The 21,724-nt window shown below is 39.0% G+C and overlaps 1 protein-coding gene across 2 annotated transcripts in view; it reads left to right on the plus strand.

Moving 5' to 3' along the window:
- nbeab (neurobeachin b) overlaps positions 1 to 21,724 on the plus strand; it is a 205,698-nt gene that overhangs the window by 52,756 nt on the left and 131,218 nt on the right. For both annotated transcript variants that reach the window (XM_067595181.1, XM_067595180.1), the window contains exons 2-8: positions 1,566 to 1,797; positions 3,292 to 3,392; positions 3,622 to 3,717; positions 5,083 to 5,204; positions 11,616 to 11,742; positions 14,267 to 14,386; positions 16,364 to 16,510. In XM_067595181.1, coding sequence (XP_067451282.1) covers positions 1,566 to 1,797; positions 3,292 to 3,392; positions 3,622 to 3,717; positions 5,083 to 5,204; positions 11,616 to 11,742; positions 14,267 to 14,386; positions 16,364 to 16,510 — 945 coding nt within the window. The remainder of the gene's footprint in view (positions 1 to 1,565; positions 1,798 to 3,291; positions 3,393 to 3,621; positions 3,718 to 5,082; positions 5,205 to 11,615; positions 11,743 to 14,266; positions 14,387 to 16,363; positions 16,511 to 21,724) is intronic.

Consider the following 21,724-nt stretch of genomic DNA (forward strand, 5'->3'; position numbering starts at 1 on the left):
ACCATCTGCTTATATACTGCAAAATACAATATTCTCTACCCAGTTAGACTTGGCCACCAGATGCAGCATGTTTTGCCCGACAGAAGGATGAAGCAACATAGTGTTGCTTTATTACATTCGGCTCTCTGCATCAGGACATGCATGGTGGCATAAGACAGGTGGTGGGAGGAGCAGGCAGTTTGGCATTAAGGATTGTCTGTATCCCGCTAACGAGCTCGTCACCGGTTTGTTAATTTCCATAGCATTTAACATATTGACTATATTTAAAGGACAGATTTGTTACAGTTTGCTCGGCTTTATAGGAGTCGTCTCCGCATTTTGACCACTGATACGACTCAGACTGCATATTACCCCCGCCCCATGAGTTTTCAAGCTGTTATTGTTAGTGCTAAAACACTAAACATTGTCTCTGCACTCTGTGTTCTTTGATGAAGATGTCTGGTTTTCAGTCTGAATTTTCAACATTGGGGATGGTTTTCAAAATATGTAGGTAATAGCCTTTTTTTTTTTTTCCCAGAATAAACTTGATTAAGTGTCACTCTATCACTTATGCTGCTGGGATCTACGCATCTCCAACAAAAAATGAATGTAGAGACTAAAAACTTAACGTGTTTTACAAGATTTTATTTTTTACATTAGTGTTAAGTGCAGCATTTCCTAAAGGACCTTCTTCCACTTAACCTACCCACTTTTTTCAAATCCAAACATAATACCTGTGAGAGACTATTAGCTTTTGTGGAGTTCTGCTTTATTTGATATTGCAGAACAACTGCATTCTGCGGAGAGACTGTCTCTCCGATCTTTAAAACGAAGCAGTCCAGTGACACACATCTTTGCAACATAATTGCACCAAAATCTGATGATGATTGAGGTGAGGCTTGCTTTTATACCTCCATGGACTAGTCTCTTTCCACTACTTTAGGCAGCTTCTGATCTCACCTAGCTATTACCTGTCAATCACAGTAATGTGCACTGGGTATCTAGGCCCATTTTCCACCTGCTTGCTTTGATGCCCACCAGCAGGTTGTTGTCAGTGCTCTCCATATATACCATGCACTTCTTTAGTGAGCTAATTTCATGCTTGTTGAACTTGAAGAACTGCATTATTGATTGTTGCTTTCTACTTTCTTAATAGTGATTATCATTTGTGACTCTAAAGGGACAGCAGGGTTACGGAGTCCCTCCCCCTTCACTTTTCATTAAACGCCAGGGTATTTTATTTTCATGGGTACTTAAATTCTGATCAAAACCTTTTAGAAGGAAAGAGATCTTCACCTTCTTCTTCCAGTGTTGGCCAGCTCTTTAACATCGGAGCAGTGACCTGGAACATATGTGAAAGTGTCCTCTTGGTTAATTTCACCTTAGAGAGAAAATAAAACTGATCAAGGACAGGATGGAAAGCTGAGTCAAACTGCAACACTGCTGAGTGTGAAAGTTTAGAGTTTAATCCATGTCGCTCCATGCTAGAAAATCACTGTATTCACTCTAATTTATATAACATGAGAAAACGCCTACAAATCAGCCCTCATCTTTTCTTCTCTATCTGTCTCATCTTATTTCTGCAGTTGGTGGGTGGCGAGTTTGATCTGGAGACAAACTTCATCATTCAGGATGCAGAAAGTATCGGCTGCATGGTGGAGCTGCTGGAGCACTGTGACGTCACCTGCCAAGCCGAAATCTGGAGCATGTTCACCGCCATCCTTCGGAAGAGCGTGCGAAACCTGCAGACGAGCACGGAGGTGGGCCTCATCCAGCAGGTGCTGCTCAAAATGAGCTCAGTTGATGACATGATTGCAGGTGAGCAGGCCTTTTATTCCTAAACAGCAGAGGTTGTACATTAATTTTCATGTTGATTGTTATTATGTTAATGTCCAGCATATGCGCATGGGTTATGCCCTCTTGTGTTTCAGCTCTCTTGTCAAGCAAACAAAATATTCTCTCCATATCTTTTAATAGATCTGCATTTTGAATAGATGAGCAAAGTTGCTCTATGGATTGTGGATGGAAAAGCTTAGGAGTCTAGTTGTCCTCTACACAAAACTCTGCACCAGAAGTCTACAAAAACTACTTTCAGAACTTCAAACTTTCAAAACTATTTAATTTTCTCTTGGTTTTCTGTGTTGTAATAAATTAAAAAGGTCATGCAAAAGAAAAAAACAGTGTAGGAAGGCAGCAGTAATTTTACTACCCCTTTTAAACATATTGAAAAGGTAGAAGCAATAAAAGATAAGTAAGTCAGAAATGTTTGGAGTGTGCTTTGTAATTTGAACACTTTCATTTGTTTGTAATTCAAACAATTCTTTGATACACCAATTATTAAAAAAAAGTCACAGTGACACTTGAAAGTAAATATTAATTCAAACTGAATTCAAACAATAGTTCTTTTTAATTGCTTGTAGGTATCATAAACCTTTGATTAACAAAAACATGACTCTATTGCATATCAATTCAATTCAGTTAAGTTCAGTTTTATTTATATAGGGCCAAATTATAACAAAAGTTATCTCAGGGCACTTTTCACATAGAGCAGGTCAAGACCGTACTCTTAATTCAGATCCAGAATATTTTATATGTTTAATAGTAAACTCGTTTGGTTTTTGTTAGTGCTATCAAGTCAAAAATTTCCCCTTGACCAACACTTTGGTCATTAACACAGTACAATATCTCATAGATGAATGGCTTGATTTTCATGAAGTAATATATGTGTATATTCATGGTCCCCGTGCTTCCCGGGTCTTTATTTTTACACTAGAAGGGGGGTTATGCAGCAGTTGCAGTAGGGACCACTAGCTAGGTTTCAGACAGTTCTTGGTCTTGTTTTTTTTCCAATACTTACAGGCCATTAGGGAATGAGCCCTTCAGATCTGTATTCATGTCACCGTGTTGTTGTCTGTGGAAGTCAGTGTCACTTTGGTATTTTTCACAGTGCAAATTACATCCATACCTTGTCTGGCTTATAAATTATGTTTCAGCTGATGAAAACGAAATGCATTTTCCCTGTGGTGTTACTATGCCTGTGAGTTAAACAATGTATCATTTAGACATCACTTTGATTTACAAGTCAGTTCCCATGTAATTGCAGTAGAAGCGTCTGTGTGATAAATGTAATAGAATTTCACACACAATGCACTCAGTGAGAATGAAGTTAAACCAAAGAAACACTGTTTTTATTATCTCGGGAGTTGATGCATACAAATACATTTCACAAGGAAGACCACTCCTGAGCAGTGTGGATGAATTCTAATATTTCTAGTGTTTGGTGATACATGCATGCTATCTTTCCCTTTAAAGACCTACTGGTGGACATGTTGGGAGTGCTGGCCAGCTACAGCATCACAGTGAAGGAACTGAAAATTCTCTTCAGCATGCTACGAGGGGAAGGCAGCCTCTGGGTAAGTGATAGCAGGGACCAGATGCAGTGTGTTAGACAGAAGCGTGTTACATGAGTTGCCCCAAGAGAGCCATCACACTGATCTGTTTCGGGGGTTGTTCTGTAATTGACAAACTACAGAAGGAGTGAACGAGCTAACTGACAGTGTATCGACTGTCTGCAGTCATAACAGTCTGAGAGACAGCCTTGACTGTCTAGTAACTTCTCTTTCATCTTTTGCACCTGTGTAGCCGAAGCATGCGGTCAAAATGTTGTCGGTGCTGAATCAGATGCCCCAGAGACACGGCCCAGATGCCTTCTTCAACTTTCCTGGTCGCAGTGCAGCAGTAAGTATTCACATATTTCCATCCTGCAATCTTAAAATTTAAATAGCATGAATTTTAAAATAGCATTAATCCATGCCCGGCAGGTTATAAGCGTAGGATTATTGATCGTTCAAATGCACAAGTTAACAAAGTATAATCTGTTATACAGTATGTCAAAGATTACACATACTGTGTTTAATAACCAAAACCTAAAGTATAACCACTTAACAAAATATTTACATCCAATACGTGCTGGGCTTCATACATTTTTATGTCATAAGATAATTGTGAAAAGCAGTGTTGATTGCGGCAAGGTTTATTTTCTGATGGGTATTATAACTAACTTTTTTGATGAACCCACTCTAATAAAACCTGACTCATCTAATTCTACTTCATTTTAGGATTTATGATCCTATAATAAGAATTTTGACAACCCCAAGAAAACAGGAGTGAATTGGCCTTTAAATGTCTCAGATTCAGCTATACAGATACTGTGTACATTAACTGAGTTCAAATTATTGATAGTGTTTATAGTTTAAATGTGAGGTATCTACCCAGTGTAAGAAAGATGGACATTGTAGTGTGACTAAATTAAATAAGTGCAGTTTAGAGCTGGTGTTTGAGCGCTTACATACTGAGAGAAACCGGTGATAAAGTAGAGTAAATATTGTAGGTACAGAGAGATAAGCAGCCTGTGACAAGACAGCACTAGTGGGGTATACTGTTCATTACCTTTTTCTCATTAACTGTTACACTTAGCAAGGTTAAAAGCTTTTCTGCATATTTTGCATCATGCCAGAGGATGTTGATTAAAGCAAGTAAATGAATCCTCACAGTGATTTCATTGGATGTATTCTTAATTTTCAGTGATGATTAAAAAGTGGTTTAAACAAGTCTCTCCATCGGATCTTAGAGATTAATAGCAACTATACTGAAATGCAAATAGGATAGGAATAAAGGCTTTGGATTTATTTCAAAGAGGCTGGACACTTGCCATCATAAAATATTCAGCATGAGCAGGAATTAAAGTACAATCAGTTGGCCAGCAACATCTTGGAGGTCACAACATATTTACAATTCCCTGTGTGCTATTTTATTTTATATGATGATGAATCTACTAAAAGATACACGTTTATGTGACCTAAGCAAAAAAATCTTGACATTTACATTAAATATTTGCAGTAAGCAACAAAAGTGGCCTGAAAACACAACTTATTTATAATAGAAGTAATAGATTCATAGTAGTCAGTTGAATCAAATTGATTTCTACATAGCTTAACCTTACCCTAACTTGAAACTGTGTTAGAGACAATGCAAAAGATTTTTTAAACAAGGTGCCCTTAAACCTGCATGATTGTGTCTTTCGCCATCTTTTTCTGCCCCCAGGCCATTGCTTTACCTCCTATTGCCAAGTGGCCTTATCAGAATGGGTTTACATTTAACACCTGGTTCAGAATGGATCCCTTGAATAACATCAATGTTGACAAGGACAAACCATATCTCTACTGGTGAGTGCACAACAATTACATACATTTGTGCTCCATGTGTCCAATATTGTCAATAAACTCCCATCTTTCTCACAGCTGCAGAAAGTCGACATTATGACATCAAGGAGAGGACACTTACACTTTTGTGTTTTTCATCAATCTAATTGCTTTAGCATTGTGTTAGAAATCATTCCCTCTCCCATGTTAATGATGGAAGGTGCCTACTTGAAAAACCCCAATGACAGACCGACTTAGTCTCTGTTACTGTTTGTAGACAACAGCAAGTTTCATTAGTTAGTGCGGAGGGCTTTCTACAGGCGCTATTGATCATAACATCACATCCTATGTATTGAAATGATCGAGAGACCTGCAAAGCTACCGGCAGCTTTATTGACAACGCAGTATGCTGTCTGATACTCTGTGACCTACAGTGATTTTCCCATCTAAGCAGATTATGACTGGAAGTTGTTTTTCAAGGTTAAAACAGTTTTATAGATATTTTTCACACAATGGCAACTCAACACTTATGTAATGTGGTATGTGAAAGAGCCTCATTTTTTCCCAGATAATATCATGTATTATAATAGAGAAAGAGGGAATTAGGTGAGATTACTGAGATTAAAACCCATGGAAGCATGAAATACAGTGGCTGGTACTGGCTGTTACAGAGGTGGACTGCTGCAGTGAGAGGCACTGTGGCGGTATTTATATTTTCGATTTAGATTTGAATATCTGCCACATAAGGCCCACATACCAGCTCTTGCAGGGGTTTGGGGGTAATTAGTGCTGAAATCACTAACCCAAATGTGCAGTGATATTCAGCTGCTGTTCTCTGTTTATGAGAGAAGCCTTGGAAGAAAATCACAGAATACAATGGGACATATAAAAGAGTCGTGGTAATGAATGAAAGAGAGAGTGGATATGAAAGATGAAAAGGTAGAGTTGGCTGACAGGGAAAGACTGTTCACACTTATTGGTCAGAGATAACAGTTCACTGTTAATCATGTGCTGGCTGCCATTGCATTTGCAGGATCACACAGCTTGAATGAAAGAATCTTCTCACCTTGGAAGGACTTGTTCTGTGTTTCTCTGATGTATGACTTCAAAAAGAAAGAAAAAAAATTGGCTTAGTTAAGTTTTTGGTATTCATGTGGCAGCGATTTCTTACAGACAGAGTCACAAAAAAGGTGAGATATGCCAAGCTAATCCTGTTTATGCATTGCTCTGAGGGCCTCAGAGCTCAGTCGCAGGGTGTGTAGACAACAAAAAAAATGATTGTATCTTCAGAAGCGGACCGAGGTTGCGGCTCTCCACCTGATGTGCAATCACAATGGGATGTCAGCGGGAGCATCTTGGCTGACACAGTGGTCGCTAGGTGTGGGGCTTTATATTTCTAGCCCTGCATGCACCCCCCACAGTATAAAAGCCTCTGCTCTCTTTATCTGCCCTGACAAAGAGGTCTGTTTGTTTTAGATGATCCCAGTGGGTGGCGGTGGTGGGGAGCTTTGAAGATGGGAGACAGCTGTAGACCTAAAGACTGTGGAAGTGTAGTGAGTACATGTTAGCGGTGAAAAAGATGTTCAGACCAAGCAGAGTAAGAATACAGAGGTAGTACGGTGTTGCAACGCTGTTTGTGTTTGTTCAGGTTTGGGTTGTACAGACTCTGCTCATACGGTATACAGCTGACAGTGCTGCTGACATTATATATATTTTATCTGTATAGTCAAGAAGATCAAAGTGGAAGGATTAGACTGAGGGAGCATCACCGTGCTCATCAACTAAGTGTTTTTAGCCTTTGTAGTTGTTTCCATGCCTGCAAAATGCAGTAGCTTTAGTCTCACCTGATGTATTTTTCCTGTTCAGACTCAGTTAGGGTAATATCTTATCCTCCTCTTTATTCTCTGCTTGCGTCGGCTTCATACATCGGTATCTGTGTTTACCCACCAGAAGCTCTGTCAGAAATGGACTTTTATCTGGTTTTGGGCCACATTTTTGCAATACACTCCTTGGTCGTTTTTTTTTTACTATATCTTTTAACTGGATAAAGGATTTTAGTCATTGGACATGGATTTTAAGTTGTTTTCAAAAACTGTTCATAGCGGTGACAATGCAACTCGGCTCCCAACCGCTTCTGGTCTGTGCCTGTCTCAGTGCAACCATCCAGGACACGGTTCTTTGAGACTCCTCCACCTGTCCACGGTTTTCCTTCCACTTGACACCTAACTGTCAATCATCACGCAAGAGATACTCGGACAGATTTGCCTCACCACCTCGCCTAAGCCTCTCCGACCGCTATGGGACCCTGACAACACTCCGGTCCACCCAACCGATGCTCCTGCGGTTCGGACTCGTCCTGATCTGAAAACCTGCACCTGCTGACACTGCAGCTTGGGTGGCTCAACATTCCACTGTGAAGCCAAATCAATGACCCTTGTCTTAATGACCTCCTCTTCCTGCCTTAAGATCTTGAAAGAGGCTGTGATAAGATGCTCTGGAAATCCTCTGTGCTCTGAGGAAGTAGGGAAATCCTCTCTCAAGTCCGAGATTGCTGCCTCAACAACACTAGCCTGCTCGGACACCTCATCCTCAGTTGACGACTTTAACACACGTTGAGGAAACAGATTGTGCACTTTCCTGCCATGAGAACTCACAGCTGTCTTCTCCTTGTCCCCTCTTCTCTCCGACCACATTAATAGTTGGGGATTCCATAATGTCTGTTTTTTCAATGCAGCCAAACACTGCTTCCATGGTCCCAGACATCCTGGATAGTGATTTCAACAGCCTTTTTAACTTTTCAAGTAGTTGTGTTTTATATGCGGTCCTATCCCCAAACTGGCCCGTGGAGCAGGGCATTTCAGCAGAATCCTCAGCCTCCGCCTGCAGAGCTCACAATATAGGTTTGATTGACAATTTTAATCTGTTTTGGGATCGTTTCTCCCTCTTCGGGACTGACAGAGTCCACCCCAACACAGGCTGGGTAGCCAAGTGCTAGCAGCTAACCCGCAACACGCCGTACATTCCTCTCCATGTGACTGACTGTTTACATCCCACACATGCTCCCTGGAACCTCCATCTCTGTCTTTGTTGGCACCCCACAGTACTGTCCCCCCACACAGACCATTATTAGTGACAGGACCTCTCGTCCACACTGCACATCTAAAGGTGGATCTCTCATCCCTGTGGTGTGTGCATTAGGAGCTGGCTGCCTCACACCTCTGCCTGCTCTGCTACTGTTCTGCCTTCGTCAGTCAAGATGGCTCTGATCAATGCAAATTGCAAATAAGTCATTTGTCCTTAATGATTTTTTTTCGCAGGGAAAGTATGGACTTTATGTTCCTGACTGAAACATGGCAGCAGAATATTGACTACTCCCATCTAATCAAACTTTGTCCTGCAGACTGCTCTTATATCAGCACACCTCAGCTGACAGGGTGTGCTGTAGTTTTTAGGAACAAGTTTACATGCCAGATGGTAAGCACTGAGTCTCACTACTCTTTTGAATTGCAAATGTCTAGAGACGGTAAGCTAAACCCTATTTATTGTATTTTAATTTACTGACGACCAGGCCCAATTGGCTCCTTCTTAACAGATTTCGCTGATCTTTTATCTTCTGTTATAAAGCTGGACAGAATTTTAATGGTTGGGGATTTTAATCTTCATATTGTTGATACTACGTGTAATATTGCCTCCGAATTTCTCACTGAGTCTTTCCATTTTATGCAACATGTATCTGGCTCTACACTCACAGTGGGACACACTTTGGACCTCTTTTTTAGACATGGAATGGATATTGAACTTGTTGGCTCTGAGGATTTATTTGACCGTGACCACAAATGTTTTTAGTTGGATATTTGTTTTAGATTAGAGTCTCAGCCTCCTTTACATATGAGATACCCCCATTTTACAAACGAGGCTGCGGCTGTTAATTTCTCTATGATGTTTGACAGCGATATTGTTTTAAAGGATAGCAATGTGGAGACTTTAGTTCAGTCATTTTACAATTACTCAGTGTTCCTCTCAAGCTCAGAAAGATCCCATCCACAAATTCATCCCCATGGATAAATGAAACTATCTGGAGTTTTAGGCACAAATGTCGGATTACCGGATTGTGGAGAGCCATGAAGCTTAAAGTACACAGTTTGCATCACAAAGAACTTATGGCTACCCACAATGACATGCTGAAGACTGAGAGATCTTCTTATTTCTCTATCTAATATCTTTCAGCAAGAGAAATCCTAAAGTCCTGCTGGATACAATAAACAATATTGTCTCTCTGGGCACTTGCCAATTTTCTCTAAGAGTGACTGCAGTAACTTTCCTAAATATTTTATAGATAAAGTTGTAAATGTTAGGGCAAACATCTCATCCTCATCCAGTCCACTCACTAGTGGTTCCTGTAACCCATCCATCTTGGATTCCTTTTGTCCAGTCTCTATAAATGATGTTACAGCCTTGTTAGGAAAAGTTAAACCCTCTTCAAGCCCACTAGACTGTCCTACCAACCTCTCTGTTCTTAAAGGTTTTTAAATTCATCGGCTCCTGCTTAGTTAACGTTATCAACCTCGCTCTTTTATCAGGGTGTGTCCCCTGCTATTTTGAGCAGGCTTTTGTCCGACCTTTGTTGAAGAATCCAAACCTGGACCCCACCCTGCCAGAGAACTGTAGGCCTATTTCTAAACTCTCCTCTCCAAAATTTTAGAAAAGGTTAATGACAAGCAACTAGTTCAGACACTAGATTTGCACAGGGTGTTTGAAAAATTTCAATCCGGTTTTCATAAATTACACTCTACTTAAACAACTCTCCTTAAGGTTTCAAATGATATCCTAATGGCTGCAGATGCTGGAGAGTGCTCGCTTTTGGTTTTATTGGACCTTAGTGTAGCATTTGATACTTTGACCACCACATATTAATCCACAGGCTGAAACACCTGGTTGGCATTATTGAGACTGCATTGGAGTGGTTCTCCTTCTATTTGACTTTCTCAGCTGCTGTAGGTGAACTTGTGTTGGACACTACTGCTTTGTCATGTGGCGTCCCCCATAGATCGATCCTGGGGCCTATTTTATTCTCCATATTTGTGCTTCCACTAGGACAGATTATCTCCCGTCATTTGTAAGCTGATGACGTCTAGGTACACTTTTCCTTCAAATCTAATGGGCTTGATAGACTGTCAGTATTGAACAACTGTCTAAATGCAATTAGGTATTGGATGGCAATAATTTCCTGCAGTTAAATGCAGATAAAACTGAAGTCTTGATTATTGCTCCCGATAACCTTCATACAGTGATCAGGCAGCACCTTGGTGCCTTATCCTCATCTTCTTGGTATAGTCTGTGTAATGTTGGTGTGATTTTTGACCAATCCATGAGTGTTGATGCTTATAATAGGACGCTGACTCAAATGTGTTTCTTTCACTTAAGAAACATAGCCCAACTCAGGTCTGTTGTGTCAAAAGCTGAAATGGAGATACTAATACATGCTTTTATCTCATCACGTCTAGACTACTGTAATTCTCTTTTTACCTGCGTCAATAAATCCTCCTTAGACTATCCAAAATGCTGCTGCTAGGCTTTTAACATGATCCAACAGGTAGTCACTCATTACACCCATTTTAACCTCTCTGCAATGGCTTCCTGTTCATTTTAGAATTCATTTTAAAATCTTGTTCACTTATAGAGCCCAAATGGCCTGGCTCTCCATTATATCGTGGACTTTCTACACTCCCACACCCAAAGCTGAACTCTTAGGTCCTCTAACAAGGGTCTTCTAAGAGTCCCCCGGAAACATTTTGATACTTGGGGAGATTGTGCCTTCCAGTCGGCAGCTCCTAAGCTTTGGAATTGTCTCCCAATAAGTCTAAGATCTCTGGACTCCGTGGAATCTTTTAAAAAGCAGTTAAAACCCATCTATTCAGACAGGCAATTAGGTAGCATGTGGTATTTTATGTTTTGACCTGTGTTTTATGCCTGTTTTTCCCCTGTGTGTTTTATCTGTTGTTTATCATTTATTTTGACTGTGAAACCCTTTGTGACTGGTGTCTGTGAAAGGTGCTATATAAATAAATTTTACTTATTTATTTACTTACTTACTTACTTACTTTAAATCTTACGAATTACCCGGCAATTACTTGCTCAAATTGCTTTGTGTCTGCACAGCATAAGGCATTCAAAAATGATGTTGACCCCAGTCTTATTATGCAGAAAGAGGGACACAGTTTCACTCCAGTTATTGGTTTGTACGGTATCTGCAGTATGTTACGGTAGCTAGAGAGTAAATATACAAAGGAATACTTGAAGGCACAAAAAATGCAGACCTTCCTCCAGAAATATATTTTATCCTGTTTGGTAAATAAGTAATAAATGATACATGAATTTTGTTCACTCTGTCACGTTTGTAGCTCATGATATATATATATATCTTTCTGTTTACAGCTTTCGCACCAGCAAGGGTATAGGGTACTCTGCACATTTTGTGGGTAACTGCCTGATTGTGACATCACTCAAGTCAAAAGGAAAAGGTTTCCAGCACTGTGTGAAATATGATTTTCAGCCCAGAAAGGTAAGTGCAGCTTCAGTTTTTAACCATTCTTACAATGTCATATAAGGTGAAGCTTGAACCGAACCACAGGTCAGACAGTTAGTTCACTCACTATTCAGGTAAAACACCAGTGATGAAAGAGTATCAGACATATTTCAGCCGCTGTATAGGGAAACATGTGATTGTGTTAATAAGACCTATCTAATACTGTATTTTCAGGAACTCAGCTTCATATTTATTCTTAGTAAAGACTATGTTAAATGAAATATCGTTGAAGCCTGTTGAATTAAAATTTTGGATTCTTCTCAAGACATACAAAGTAGCTCCTTTCATAATAACATGAACAGTATTATAGTAACCACTGATTGCCAGTGTAGTACATAATTGTGGTTTAAGCTAAAAAAAAAAAGATAAAGACTTAAGATTTCATTCAAAAGAAACAGAAATTACACTGCTCTTTTAAAACACTCTGCAGTTTTGGGTACATTCACCACAGACTCCCTACCCACCACCTGTTCTGTTATTGGCATCGCAAAGCTGTATGTCTACACATATACCTGACGTGTTTAAAGCCCCCAGAGGAGTCTTACAGGTGTAATTGGATGTAAATGTAGATGAGAAAAAGGAAGTTAATTTAGCGTGGGATGTCAGCGTAGCGTACCTGTCCCTGCAGAGAAGGAAAACTGGCTCAAAGCATGTGTCAAACAATTAGAGCCTTCACACAACACTTGGGAACAATGATTCGCCCCACTCCTACTGCCAAAGCTCAGGTGTCGTATTTTAGAAGCCCCTAGAAGACAAAACATCTTGAATTAAGTTTTTAATTGATTTTAGGTTCAGACATCTGTGGATAAGTGCAGTTCTAAATTACCTCCGGGCAGCTTGCACTTTTCCCCTTAGCCATGAATCCTTTTTTAAGTGTCCTTACTTTGTATGTGAATGGCTGTAATTCTATTAGACTGCTCACAGTGCCCTTCTTGGGTCAAACCAATAAACAGTGGACACGCAGTCACATTAGAGATAGACAACATATTGCATAGAGCTGTGAGCGTTTCTGTCAACACTTACTCAGTGGTAGTAGAATGATCAACTTGATTGTTTTGGGTCAATTTGTTCTATGGTACCAGATTGCATCGATATAGTGGTCTGCAGCTACAAGGTTGTGAACAGGGAGATCATGTTTTTTATGGTTTGTTTTTTTTTTGAAGACATTAATTTTATTGCATTAATTGAAAATTAACAGATAAAAGTCATATTACTGAAGTGTACAAATAACATTTTTCTATGATTTCTTTTAAATAAAAGTTGAAGAGAGCTGAGAAACTATGAATGACTGCAAGCTTTTTACCATTCTGAACTGTTTCTGTTTATGAGTAACAATCACTCTGGTAGGGAAAGAAAGAAGAAAATCTTTTCAGTCAAGGTCAAATATGTTGCAGTCAACAAATGTCTTGGCTGTCCACAAATAGACTATTATGTTTACCATTTGCTCTAGAATATTAATATACTTATTTATGGTATTGGTAGATTATGTGTTTTTTGGATAACTACAAAAGACCCCACTGTATTGTCTAAAGCCGTCCAGCACAATGGTTCCCTGTTCTCTGAATCCCAAAGGTTCGACTCATGGTTAAACTGATCCCTCCCTTTTTAAGTTTGCTATTCAAAGAGGCAAAAAAGATCTGAGTGAGGAGAAATATTTGGAAAGATCGTCTATATTAAATTAAAAGAACTGACATCAGTGACATGACTGCTGCATCAGCAACACAGAATGTGAGATAAATCCAAGAATAAGACAGAAAACTTGAAGAAATAAAATGCAGCTAGAAAGTGCACTGATGTGAATAAATAATATACTGTATATACAGGCTATGCTTTAGCAAATATGAGCAAAGCAATTCAAATTTAAAACTCTGAAGCAAATAACTATGGAATATTTTTTAGCCGCTATTCTAAGAAGAATGAGTATTATCATAGTATTGGTCATGTTTTTAATGCTTGTTCATGTTTTTATAAGCAATTTTCATTTAAAACTGTTAATGTTTACATATCAATAAAAATGCCCATAAGTAGGGCAAGTATGGTCTCCTTTAGTGTGATTTTTGTACCTATTTGACATGACATTTTCAAGTCCCGTCTAGCTGTAGTTAGTGTTTCACCTCTGTATAATTACAGCCAGTTTTTGATGTGGCTTTGAGGGGAGTGAAAAATAAGCTGTTTTGCTTTCTCTTAGCCTTTCCTCTGATCTATTATTCACAATGTACCACTGCAGATTTAAGAACATTAGGTAGCAAACCTTATGGCTGTGGTTTTTTTAGTTCTAGTCTCTGCGGTTCATCTGAATTTCCTCGTTTTAAAAGAAACACGTCGGACAACTGATGAGAAATGTTGGACATGTTGCTCTTCAAACCAAACTCTATTCTAGTTTCTCAGATTTCGTTAAATGTCAAGACATTCTTACAAAAGAAAGATAATGAGCCACTTAATAGTTCATGTATTCTGTAACTCACTTATTAACTCATTCTGTCTCTCTTCTCACCCTCAGTGGTACATGATCAGCATAGTTCACATCTACAGCCGCTGGAGGAACAGTGAAATCCGATGCTATGTTAATGGGCAGCTGGTTTCTTATGGAGACATGGCATGGCATGTCAACACAAATGATGTAAGCACTCATCATCCTCCCGTCATCCCTTTTTTCCTGTTTTTGATGTTCATCGGCATCCGACTGACTGAAGCTGCCACATCAACATCTTACATAGCTGGAAATGGTTAGAGGGAAAAAATACGTAAATCTTCAACAGTGTTCATTGAGCAAAATGAGTTTTACCATATCAACATGGATTTCTCTCAGAAATATGACTGCAAGTACATTCTTAATTTGAATATCCATTTGTCACAAAGATGTGTTGCAACAGAGGGTGGAAGAGAGAAAATCACACATGTGGAAAACAGATTCATGTAAACAATGAAAAATGGCATAAATCTCAGAAGCTACCGTATAGATTATACATGCACAGAGACTGTGAACACAATTAGACCGAAGGTGTCTCATTTAAAATGTATGACAACATTGTGTGTGCTGGTGTAACAGTATGAAATTTGTAAGTTTGAATGACTTCTAAGCCAGAATGAAAACAGTTGTTCCACATGGCTGTTTATGACTGATTTAAAAAGCAATTTACACTTTCAGGCAGGTGAGACACATTGTAAAGGTGTGCTACTGCAGCTTTGTATTCAAGGGGAGATTGCACAAACGACAGTTTGAGATCTAAGTGTGGTTCATGAAATATTCCACCACATTAACTAAACCTACCTTAGTTTGTGATGGATCGTTTTTGTGGAAAAATGTTCCTACCCCTGAAGAGAAAGTCCACCGTAATGTAGCATTATTCTGATGAGGACGATTTATCTCTGTAATGGCTGCAGGAACATTTGCATTACAGAGACACTAGAAGTCATACCACAGACACACCAGGAGGATCTATTATTATATTACATCAGCCCATTTCAACCAATTGAGGGATAAGTAAAAAATGCATAGAATGAAGTAGCATAAAATTATCACAAAACCACATCAAAGTACAAGATAATATTCTACACCCTTGCAGTTTAACATTCCCATGGATCTGGATTATTTGAAACAACTGCTGTCTTCTCAGTGCCATAGAGAACAGGGTTGTATAACTGGTCATGTGCTCACATCTGGAATGCAGCTACATGTAATGGATTTTTAGTAACATAAATAAAGATTAAAAAACTGTGTATGTATGTAGGTAGACATGTGTACAGTGCAAAAGTTTGTGCACACCTTCCCATTCCCTTGAATGAGAAATTGTGTTCAAACTTTTGACTAGCACTGTACATACAAACATCAGTAATTTGTGTTATCTGTTAATTTCTGTTTCTCTTCATCTTATCTTCCTCTGCTATAGAGGCTAAAAGGTTAAAGTCTGAATGTTACCATTTTTTAGATATTTTTCTCTACATGTATATGGTTGCCATTTTCTCGCCAAATAATAAGACTGGAGCTAAAAATCCAGGTAACTGTTAAATTAGCAGAATGAGGTGTATTTTGTTTTTATCTGGATTTACCATTCATTGCATGATTTTTAAAGAAAGTATAACATTTTGAACAGATCAGAAAAATAAAATCACATAGGTTGGACTCTCTTAATTAGGGCACATCAAGACAAGTTTAATATTTTATCTTCTATAAACTAATCTGGTGGTTTTCTTTTCTATTATCACTGCCCGTCAGTTGTTAAGTAATTAGCTTCTGCGGTTGTCAATTTACTTATATCCTGAATGTAATCACAGCTATATTCTCACTTCCCCAGAGGTTGTATTGAGCTTTCTTATCTTTGTAAATCAGGGCAATTTTTTTGTCTTTCAGTTAGGGAATCAACATGACAGGTGATGCTGTTTTACATTCATTAATTTTTCAGGCCAATATACATTTTCCTGCAGGCTTAGTGTTAAAAACATTTCACCAGAGTGTTCATAAGCTGTTTCTGTATTCCAGCGTTTCTTTATTTATCCCATTTGCACAATCAAATGTACTTCTTAATGTAATGTTCTGCTTTTTTTCAGTCCAAAACTATAAAATGATGTGACATGTCTCTCTCTATCCTTCTTGCAGAGTTATGATAAGTGCTTCCTTGGATCCTCAGAGACAGCGGACGCTAACAGAGTATTCTGCGGGCAGCTAGGAGCCGTCTATGTGTTCAGTGAAGCCCTCAATCCCGCACAGATATTTGCAATTCATCAACTTGGACCAGGCTATAAGGTATGTACTTGAGGGTGACTAAATTAGATTACATGTAAGCAGCCTGCATAACCTATCAATCTGTGAAATCAATGCCTGGTGCTGCCCTGCCGCAGTTCTTTTGCCTTGCGTCTCCGTCCTTGGAGAGATGCTTTTCCTCCCAGATAAACAGCTGCATAAATTACCTACTTCTGGGGAATAATGGCACAATACACGGAGGCAAGCAGCAGGCACTCTGGGGGGGACAGAGTCCTGAGCTGACTTATATCAGCTGCAGCAGGTGTAGCACTCCTAAGCTTCTTGACAAAGACCAAAAAGATTTTTAATATAGAAAGATGCTGACCTACCCAGAGAGGGATTCAGCAGTGAATATTTATCATATGATGACAAAATGTTTTTTTTTAGTTTTACTTATTTATTTACTCTGGATCCCATAATATTAAGATACAGGATGTGCCCTCAATTTATCCTCAGATTCAGAGACTGCTCTCTCTTCCTCTAAATGTCTCAGTTTTGCACCTTATGCTCACAAAGGGCTGCTGTTTTAAACCCTGCACTGTGCCATGAATGGAGGAATGACACACACTGCCAAATCACCTCTGAACGCAGGATGTGTTTCTGACACTTATCTCTGTCAATTTTACACCAGCTCTGTTTACTTTCTAGCTGCTTTTAAGACAAATTTTGGCTAATCACACTGTAAACAACGACCAGCGCACAGAAGAGGAACTCTTGGCCCTGATATCCATTATCCGGATATCCGTTGGCTACACTGGAAACCCTGAAATATTGGCCGTTGCCCCTAGAGACTAAATCGTCATCAGACAGATGGCCGATGGGTTTCCGAGATTGCCTTTATTATAGGGACAGTGGAGAGAGTTGACAGGAAACGAAAGAGAGAGAGTGATGGGGGGTGACATGCAACAAAGGTTCACTGCCTGAATCGAACTGCGGACGTTACTGTTATGTGGAATGCATCTTAACCAGTAGGCTACAAGGGCGCACCAAAATTTGGCTTTTTATAGCAAGAGGGAAAAGTAGTCAGTGGCATGAAGTCAGGAGCACACTTTGTAACACCTGCACTGTTGACGCTTGTGAGATGGATGTTTGTGCATTTGCATTTGATCAGATCTATGAATGCCTTGAGATTCCCAAGAGATCTCATTGTTTTTTTCATTAATAGCTGGTGACTTTCAGTTTCCCTCCTTAATTGTGGTTCTATCCCTTCTATTAGATAGGTAACACACAGTGGAGCAATCCTCCAGATTTCTTAAAATAATGAAGAGCATGTCCCAGGGTGACAATTACCCACTATTGATGAAGCTGTGAATAGTGTTGGTAATGGTGAGTATGACAGAGCCAGCCAGGTGAGTTGAGGAGGAAGGTCAGGGAGTTGTCAGGTCCATTGATTGCTTATTAGGGGTCCAAGTGGCGAAGCTCACTGCTGGAGGAGCCCTGTTGTTTTTGATCTCATTAATCTTCTTCTTCTTTCTTCTTATTTTCCGCCGATAAAAGTGTTTGTGCAGCAAAAACCATAAGAAAAGTCACCAAAAGTGGAAGGTGGGTTGCAAATTAAACCCACTACTAAACACTCACTGACCTCAAGGCAGTGCTGTAATAATCAAGTTTACAATTAACAGTTATCTCAAACAGCCTGGTTTAGAGTCAAAATTCTGTCATCATTTTAATCTCACAATTCATCTGCATCTTTTCTCCAATGGTCTTCTGCTTAAACACTTTTTCTCAATTTTCTCGAAAGCTGTCGGGCTGATCATCCCGAAACTTGGTCAGGATCATGTATGGACTTCGCTGATCTAATGTTATCAAAGAAATTTCGATACGTCAATCCATTTTGAAATTACACCTTTGTCTTTAAGTTCAAGTTTACATAAACGCTGATAAATCAAAATGGTGTAAGCCATTGTAACGAAACCAAACAAACGCTACACAGTCTTGTGATTTTCTGCCACTAGGGGGCGCCACAAATGTGAAAGGTTTATATCTTGTAATCGGCTGCATGGATTCATACAAAATTTGGTTTGCATGATCTATGGTCATGACTTAGTCGATGCATAAAATTTGGTAATGATTGATTAAAGTGGGTGTGGCTTATTACAAAAAATCAAAATTTCTAGACATTTCATATTCCAAACTTCAAAAAATCAAAATAAATCACCCGTACATCCTACATAGTTGACATTTTCTTCAGCACATCCACTGATGTGTGACAAATATTTGCCTCACAGCAACCTATGGTCAATTCAAAAGTCTGTCAAAAGCAATTAACATCTATATGTCCACAAGTCTTCACTCATATGCTACCAAAATTGACATACACATACACATTGGATACTAGATAACAAGTGTTTGAAATGGTGTTCAGATTGGTCAAACCATTAGTCCCCAGTGATATTCATTGTCTTGCTATAATTTGTACTGTATGCACATTTTCTTTTTTGTTCAGTGTTGGATTCAAAGGCACCAAAATATTTGGCAATACACCCAAACCCAGCAGAATGATGTGTGTTTTTTTTTTTCAGAATTTTTTACCAACATTTTGACTCTGCTGTGTTAAATACCCCAGTTTTGCATGTGCGATGTCATTGTGTCAAGTTATGAGAAGGTGTGTGGAAACCATTTCTTCCCACTGGCACAATCAGTAAGTCACCTTCTCTGAGGACACAAAGGTCCAGTGTTCAAATCCCCAGGTGGCCAACTCCTACTTACCAACAGTAGCAATTCATGAATGTGTTATATTTTCAAGTGCTTATTGAGGTCATATTAAATCAAAGCTTGGCTATTGTGACCCTGTGAAAATTTCTTATTATTATTTATCTTTGCTAAAAGTGTACAGCAAAAACTGTAAGACCTAGAAACACCAGAATTGGCAGGTGGGTTGCAAATTCCATCCACATATAATGACACTCATTGACCTCAAGGTGATGCTGTAATAATCAAGTTTACATTTTCACAATTATCTCGAAAATGGCTTGGCCTACAGTCAAACTTCTTTCATCATGTTAATCTCTCAAATCATCTGCATCTGGCCTTCTCCTCTGGGCCAGTCAACCCAAAAATTAGTCAGGATCATCTACAGACTTCACTGACCTTAAGTTATCAGCTCATTTCAATTATACAAGCCAATCAGTTTTTATCAAAATAGCAACAAATGTAGTCATGTGAAACATGTCTTCACTGAAGGTCATAAGCTACATCAAATGTTTCTGAAAGTAGATTTATATACCTCAATTGACCACGATGGATTATTTTAAAGAAAATCAAGTTTTGCTTCTTGTCAATTAAATAAGAAACAAGTGTCCAAATGCTCGCAATCTGCTTGGACGCCGCTCATTACCGCTTGCGTCTATATTTGTAATGGTTGTGCTGTCCAGGCAACAAGTGGCCGGTCTGTTTTAATTGAGAACTACCAGGAAGAGTCTGAGTGCAACAGATCACAGCATACATCAATGTGTACATTGGACATTCCTTATATCTGTTTCATCTCAGCTCAGCACATGGTAAAAAACATCTGAGTTGCTGTATGATTTATTTTCTGATCCATGGTCCTTTCATCCATGTTTGATGTTTGACACACTTTCCCCCCTGCTCACATAGTGTATTTAATGTAACTGTACCTTCTGTGGTTTGTTGAAATGTAGAGATTATTGCTGCCTAGGGTTACTATTTCTACTGCATGTTATGATTTATGGCTGTAAATCTGACAGACTTGTTAGAAGAATCGGTTCCTGGGGCGCTTTTCATATTGCTGCATGCAAAATTGCACTCTGAACCTAGATGGACTTCTGGTTATTTCATTTAAAGTACCAAACAACTTCTAGTGCATATTGCCATTTCTGTGACTGATTTGAAACATTCCCAGCCATTCGGAGATAACATCAAGGCTGTCAGCAGCTGACTGTCATATCTCACTGTCATTTATCATTGCTGTTTTAGCAAAGTTCATAAGCTTTGGGGAAAGTCCAGGATATTGTAGGCTGAAGGATTCATACAAGGGAATTGCCTCACAATTTTCCACATATGAGGAAGAATATAATTCTGAATGGATAGCAGCAAACATCATTTAAGAGTTATAAATAGCCTTCTCACTGTGTTTATGTTGGATAAATACTTATCTCTTTCGAGCTCTGGGAAATAGCCTGGTCCAGAGTCATAAAGTAACAACCATCACGGAAATATCCAGTGACAGCTTCACTGAACACAAAGTATTAGTCATTGCGCTGACTAGTCAAAACAATTAAGCCATGACATTACGTCTTTTCTCATGATGCACTTGGAGTTATTTCTGTCTTTGCCCTCTATCATCATTACCATATGTGTTCTACATGAGGACAGATTAGCCCATTGAATTTGTGCCAACACTGCTCTCCAATATGCTCCACAGATTGCTGTAGAAGAGACCGAGGAGCTGCACAATCCTGGTCCTCCCTCGTCAGAGAGGACAAATGTTGTGTATGGACCATGCAAAAATACGGTGTCTGATGTAGAACATTGCATGACAAGCTCATAGACGTCAAAGATTTCAGAGATACTAAGCAGGACTACATGCAAATTTAGACTTATTTGCCGTAAAGCTGCCTGCCTGTAAATGCCTCAAAGCTATCCATAGAGCAACAGCCTTGTCTCATTCACTACTAGAACATGTTATTCACTAATTGAGAGTGTATAACACCAAGGCTCCATAATAGAAAATGTGTAGACATTTTAAATCTGCATCAAATGCACATTATGATAGAATCATGGGATACGTGAGCAGGATTTTTATTCAAGTACTGTAAGTGCATTCATGAGAAAATAGCAAAATTGATCAAAAATCTGATTTCTTACAACAAGAAAAAAGTCCTGGATATTTCCCTAGATATGAATCTGCAACTAAAACTGATCACCTGTCCCTTAGCCAATGGCCTAACAGATTTCACTGAAATCTATAAACAGCATTTTGACGTTCTGATCATTAATGAGCAAGCTTATAAGCAAACATAAGCTCCTCAGCTGTGGTAATGATACAATGAAAACATGAATAATTTCAAACAGCATCTATAAGTATTTCATTAAAACTCATTTTTTTAATCTGTTTTAGTACTATGAATTAATTGGAAATAATTATATTATTGACTACGTTGTTTCAGTCTATGCATGTAGACAAGATCTCAGGTAGCATGGATGTTTCTCCAGCTTGTCAGATATGAGCCTGTTTCTTCAAGAGAGTCACAGGGA

Source organism: Thunnus thynnus, chromosome 7, assembly GCF_963924715.1.
Source record: "Thunnus thynnus chromosome 7, fThuThy2.1, whole genome shotgun sequence".
Taxonomy (NCBI): domain Eukaryota; kingdom Metazoa; phylum Chordata; class Actinopteri; order Scombriformes; family Scombridae; genus Thunnus; species Thunnus thynnus.